The sequence below is a fragment of the Zea mays genome, chromosome 7, assembly GCF_902167145.1.
Source record: "Zea mays cultivar B73 chromosome 7, Zm-B73-REFERENCE-NAM-5.0, whole genome shotgun sequence".
Lineage (NCBI taxonomy): Eukaryota > Viridiplantae > Streptophyta > Magnoliopsida > Poales > Poaceae > Zea > Zea mays.
In genome coordinates, this window is record NC_050102.1 from 142,050,271 (window position 1) to 142,057,149 (window position 6,879).

At 47.5% G+C, this 6,879-nt stretch overlaps 1 protein-coding gene across 1 annotated transcript; it reads left to right on the top strand.

Annotated features, from left to right (window-relative positions):
* Nucleotides 1-756: 756 nt before the first annotated feature.
* Nucleotides 757-2,620, top strand: LOC100281822 (uncharacterized). Its single transcript, NM_001154742.3, is given in 4 exon segments — nt 757-943; nt 1,034-1,175; nt 1,570-1,658; nt 1,750-2,620. Coding segments are annotated over 4 exon segments (1,041 nt in total). The 5' UTR covers nt 757-871; the 3' UTR covers nt 2,488-2,620.
* The last annotated feature ends 4,259 nt before the right edge of the window (nt 2,621-6,879 follow it).

The following is a 6,879-nucleotide window of genomic DNA, read 5'->3' on the forward strand; positions in this document are numbered from 1 at the left end:
TCATGACCAAATCAGAAGAACTGAAGTAAAAAACCAAATCAGATGATGCGTACTGATAGATGGCCGGAGACCTGCTCTCCTGATCGCAGATGCACGTCTGCGGTCGGGACGAAGGGAACTAAAAAGCGGCTCAGCTATGAAGAGAGGCGAAAGCGAAACTGGGATGATTTGGAGGCTGGCTGCCGGGCTCCTTTTATAGGGCCGAGTCCGCGACCCCCGATCTTATCCGCCCACGAAAATCTCGCGTTCAGGATTTCGGCGAACCATTCACGCGCATGTCGTGCGCCCGCGCACTTCGGCCCGGCCCGGGCCGAACGAGGCGAGCGAGCGCGTGTGGCTCTCCACACTCTCTTCTCTCATCCATGACTTGGTGAGTGAGTGTGGCTTCCATATTTAAGCTAGCTCTACTCCACTAGAGCTAGCAATATGGTGTTATTGGTTCCACCTATTCCCTTAGCCATACACTTATATGGGCTTTTGAGATTTTCATGGTATTTATTTGAATTTCTTAACTGGGCCTAGCCCATAAATCCTAACAGACACATGGAGAGAAAATAATCACCCTAAAAACAAAAAAAATCAAGCAAAAAAAAATGAATATCGCATTCAAAAGTTACCCTGCTAGATTTTTTTTTTTCGATTTTAATTCAGAAGTATAATCCCTTCTGCTAGAAACGTGAAGCTGACCTTACAGTGACCAACCATGCACATCTGATATTTGAAGTACAAAGCAACCGGCTCAATTCTGTCCACAACACTGCCTGAACCAGACCAACCGTATCAGCATCAGCGTACCGGCCGCGGAGGAGCCATCTCTCTCTCTCTCTCTCTCTCTCTCTCTCTCTCTCTCTCTCTCCAGGCGCATCAAGCCATGGCTGCTCCCAAGAAGACGATGAGAGCTCTGCGGTACGACAAGTATGGTGGAGGAGCTGAAGGCCTAAAGGTCCACTAACCACACTAGCACGTGCTGTTCCTGTCTTTCGTGTCCAAGTAGCTAGAGTCTTTTCTTGATGCTCTTGCTGCCTCGATTCAGCATGTGGAAGTGCCGGTCCCATCCCCGAGCAAGGGGGAGGTGCTGCTCAAGCTGGAGGCGGCCAGCATCAACCCCATCGACTGGAAAATTCAGAAGGGCATGGTCCGGCCCTTCCTGCCTAGGAAGTTCCCCTTCATACCAGGTACACTTTACATGTCTCAACGGCACGTTATGTAGCCTCAGATTGGCTCAGTAGACGCATGTCACATCACATGACCAGTGTCGATTGCGCGAACAATCGCCTGTCATCACATGACCACTGAATTATCTGAAGAAACTGAGGGTTTTTTGTTTGTTTGTTTTGCTTCAGCTCACTTAGTGTTTCTGATCCTGCTGTATATACTCTAATTTTGATCCTGCTGTATATACTCTAATTCGGAACCCTTGCCTTCATCATGGATACAAACTGCACTAGAACAACGTGTTGATCATACCAACCGTGGTCCGTGGACGATGTTCAAGACTTAAAATATATTGCACCTTACCATGTAATAATGCGAGAACTCCATCTTGTTTCTGTGCCAAAAAAAAAACAGTTGGAGACATGTCTGGCGAAGTGGTAGAGCTAGGCAGCGGTGTGACCGACTTCAAGCCAGGTGACAAGGTCATCTCCATCAGTTTCCCGGTAATATATTATCCTCACTTCGAATTCCATTTACTATTGCGTTACCCATCGATCCAGCAGCGACAAACTTACCTACCATCTCTGGAGGAAGAATGGAGGCGGGCTAGCCGAGTACGCGGTGGCGCCGGCGTCGCTCACAGTGGCACGGCCGCCGGAGGTGTCCGCGGCGGAAGGCGCGTCTCTGCCCACGGCCGCGTCCACCGCGCTGCAGCAGCTCAAGGCCGCGGGGGTAAGCAGCTTCGACGGCGGCTCCGGCTCCGGCTCCGGCTCTGGCGCCGACAGTGACGGCCCCAAGAACGTGCTGGTCACCGCGGCCTCCGGCGGCGTGGGCCACTACGCCGTACAGCTGGCCAAGCTGGCGGGGCTCCGCGTCACGGCCACCTGCGGCGCGCGCAACCTGGGCCTCGTCGCGGGCCTGGGCGCCGACGAGGTGCTGGACTACAAGACCCCCGAGGGCGCCAGGCTGCTGAGCCCGTCGGGCACCAGGTACGACGCGGTGGCGCACTGCGCGACTGGCACCCCCTGGTCGGTGTTCGCGCCGGTTCTGGCCGACAGGGCCACGGTCGTCGACGTCACCCCGGGGGTCGCCGCCGCGGCCAAGTCGTTCCTTCAGAAGGTCACCTTCTCCAGGAAGAGGCTGGTGCCGCTGGTCCTGATCCCCAAGAAGGAGGAGATGGAGTGGCTGGTGGAGATGACCAGGCAAGGGAAGCTCAGGACGGTGGTCGACTCCAGGTACTCGTTGAGCAGAGCGCAGGAGGTGTGGGCCAAGAGCATCGATGGGCATGCCACCGGCAAGATCGTCGTGGAAATGGGCGGTGCTGCAGAGTGAACCCGGCAAGCGGGCATGCGTGCACATTGTGTTGGTTTGTTCATGGATTGTTCTCTCTGTTCGATCATCGCGACAGCCATTCATAATAAGCCATCCATCTGATGGAAGAGAACTTTGCACACCAACACACTACTGACTTACTGAGTACTGACTGACACAATTGTTTACGTTCACAGTACGTACTTGTAAGCATGTTCGAAGGCATGCCCTGTCTGATATCAGTATCCGATACATCCGTCTTATCAATCAAAGAACCAGGCATTATAGATCCTCTCCGAGACACATCAGAGCTCCTCACATCTCCCAAGAGCAGCCGATTCCCTCTACCTTCCCGTCCCTCAGCGATCCTTTCAATTTCCTCAAAACATCCTATTTGAGGATTAGCCTCTACCTTCCCGTCCCTCAAAGCACAAAGCCATGTAGAATCGAGAGGAATCTCGGAGTCGGAGATCAGGAGAAGAAAAAATAGGGACAGTGGAAGAATACATGTCTCAACTCCAGTCCTTGCAATATGATATTACCATGCACAGCTGCCAGCTTGCCACCACTATAACGACCCCTTATTTGCTTCGAAGTATGTCGGTGGCCTCAAAGATGAAATCAGGGCAACAGCCGAACCTGAAGTGCCTTGTACAGTGTACAGAGCATTTGTCGTTGCTAAAATCCAACAAAGAGTCTTAGACAGAAGCAAACTCAAATAACACAGAAATCCTGCCACACCAGAACCGCCACAATTCAGACATATTAAAAAAAACTGCACCCACATATGGTAACTTGTGGAGGGACGAGCAATCCAGAGAGTATTTTAAGGCCAACAATCTCTATTTCCATTGTGGGGAGAAGTTTGAGCAACGCCATGCAGAGGTCTGTATCAAGAGAAACAAACCTCAAATGAAGGTTGTGGTTCTTATTCTTAATGACTTGGATAAAGAGCTAAATGGAGACCTCCTGAAATCCTGAATGAGATGGCTGTAGCAAAGATATTCGGTGAAGACTTTCCCCAACCCTCCCTTAATGCCTTGGCGGGGACTAAATCTACTCATTGTATCAAATTGAAAACCACAGTGAAGAACAAAACCATGCTTATGTTGGTCGAGAGAGTATATACAGGGAGAGTGATGAAGCAGAGAGAGAACATGAGAGCGAGAGAATGAGTGGGAGGTCATGTTCTGGTGCCTGCATTACTTCTCTGAGTTGGACAGCTGGGCTAACTTGGGGGGCTTGAAAGCTCTACAAGTGGCTCCTTGATCTGTGCATAGCATGTATTGACGGACGAACTCTCGATCACACCGGATGATCCGCTAGCTAGAGCATAAACGTGCATCTGTAAGCCTGTGCATGTTAAGGTTCCAGAGGAACGTCGAGCCGCCAAAACATCCAGTGCCCAGGATTATTCAGTTTCTCCGTATCTTGGTTTCTAAATTGAATTTCATATTTATATGATATCCATGATGATGATGTTTAAGATCATGTCATGATCGGGTACCAAAAACTTGGAAATCCTGGTTATCTCTCTAGCGGGCCTGTGGTACACTTTAGCTTTTCATAGCTCTGTCGGCTGCTCTCCAGTCAAAGCCTCTACGGCTATGTGTTGAATTGATCTCCACCGGTTGGCCCAACGGCTAACTGGATCTGTCTAACCCAAAGCAAGGTTGGTAGGCTCAGCCTATAAATAAAATAGAGAGGTGGGGGTTGACGGCTCAGACAGTAGTCATCTACGTTTCATCACCTCAAACCCTAAACGGATCTAGAGGAAGGCTGTCAGCAACATGAAGCTCACCACCGACGAAATCGCTTCACCGACCGTCGCTACCCTAGCGCAGACCTTGACCCACGAACGTGACAGTGGGAGATCAAGTTCCGCTGCGTCTCCGGCCATGTACACAGTCTTCATTTGCCAACCGCCCCTTCCCCAAGCTTACACACAGGTTCTTTGGCATTTCACAAGATTCCGGAGAAAGTAGGAGCTGTTGCTTACCGCTTAGAACCTCCTGATGACAGTCGCAATTACCCCGCGCGTTTCACATACTAGGAATCATGGTTTGTAATAATTCTAGGTGCGTGGAACTTTGAAGTCTGACATAGGTTTGACAAGACCACTGTACCTCCACCCATATACTGGATACCAGGGAAAACTTTATCGGCGATATTATCTCCGATGAACCCGATTTTCCTGTTTCGATATATTTTTTTCTATCAGCCGATGAACTGAGTTATTTTTTCTAGGTGCGCCACGCTTTTTAATGTGTCTATATCCGATAAAATTCCGATAAATCCGATAATCCCGATTTTCCTTGCACAAGCTGATTGAAATGAGAATTTCCTTTTTCAAAAAGACTAAAACTATGGAAGAGTTGAAAATGAGAGGCAACGTATAAAAAGAAAGGGAGAACATGTGTCTGGATAATCTGCAGAAAGTCGTAGGCGCCAAATGGTACCGACTACCGAGTTGCAAGTCCAACCACCGCCACTGTCAAATACAAAATCTAAAGCATTGACATTCAAGTCACAGTCCAAAGGCTGGGTCATATTCCTTCGATACAAAACCGTTACGCTTCCAATCCCGCCTACATAGAAAATGTCGCCTCGCGCGCGCGCGCGCGTGTATATATATATATATATATATATATATATATATATATATATATATATATATATATATATATATATATATATATATATTTTATATATATATATATATATATATATATATATATATATATATATATATATATTGGATAAATCCGCAACATATCTGTCTGTCTCGATTCCTCGACCAGGCGAACTCACATTAAAAAGCGTGGCGCTTTGGATTCGAGCATGCAAGTCACGTCGTTGCTAACGCTAAGACCGAAGGTACGGGGCAGATTCAGGTCGCCACCGATGGTTTGCTTAGTGGGTCTGGCAGTTGGCAACATCTCGCCATCCAACCGAATCCCTGCTGCTTGGCGCGTAATGGAGGCGAGCCAGAACGATGTGATAGGAACAGCCATGTTTGCGGCGAGCAAGCCATATCCATGCAGTTGGATTGGGTCTAAACATAATACAAATACAACTACCTAGAGCACGAGAGAGAGAGAGAGAGTGGAACTCACTTTTTTCGCATGTTGGTGAAGAACTCACAGACAATGTCAAGATTAGGCCACGGTTTCTGGATCATAATAAATGACGATATGAACGAAGGATCATATACAGACGGGCTCTTTGTGAAAATATATGAATTAACCTCTCTTAGATACGTCTAATGAATGGGATTGTACCTGCCCTAGCATATATCTGTCGCTTTCTGCACAACTTATCAGATCCTCTCTGGTCCTACGAGCCCTGATCGATTCAATGCGTTGTTTTGGGGGGGGGGGGCTGCAGCGTTGCACCAGATTGCAAGAACCGTCTAGACACCGACAGCGAATTTATTTCTCCTGATGTATATAATTGGCCCCTGGCTTTGGTTCCATGATGTGCACTGAAAATGCCGCACTTTTTTTTCCTTCAAAAAGAGATACTTGGTCTGTAGTAAATGCCAATCAGAGTTTACTGTCCAATTATACAACCCTATTTTATATAAAGTCTCTTAAGAAGTCTCTAGAGGATTAATTGAAGAAAAAAGTACAAGAGACATGTTCCTCGCGAACAGCTCGTCTCTACACGATTCTCTATATACATTGTCTTTTAGCTGTATTTATGGTCTAGAGTCTCTGAGTTAAATCATATATTTTCTTAATTGTTTCTTATACTTAGCTAAGAACTAAATCCCAGACCACCGACCCACCATGGATCACTATAGCTGAGCTACAAGCCTACAACGCAATCAGGATTGATGGAGAAAAATATTGACAGGGCCAGATTTGTGTCTGCAAGCAGAAGCATTTTTGACAGGGTACATACGTACAGTACGAAGTCATATATTTCTTTCTCCTTTTGGTCCTGTAAGGTACATACTCTACGTAGACAACACTGTTTCACCGGAATCTGACGAATGTGCCAAGGCAGGAGTGGACAAGACAAACCGGCCTGGATGCATCATGGTTGGATGAATCAGAACGGGTGCCAGCATGGACAGACAGATATGCTGGCAGCGGGGAATTAATTGGCTTTAGAAGGGATCCAAAAGAATCCAATGTTTTTAGATCACTACTGCTGCAGAAACGCACAACTCCATGTTTCTTTTTTTTATCCTGTGTCACAATCAACTCTCCGCTATCATGTATATGATGATTTCCGCTCACCATCAGAGGGAAAAAAGGAGAAGGAAAACGATTGCCGTTTCAGAAACTTTGATGCAAGAAGAAGCAGAAGAGAAGGCATGTGGACTGTTGCTGAAGCTTTGCGCTGCAAATGTAAAAAGTAGTCTCATGACACGGTGCCGACATTCCATTTGGCGCCTAAAATACT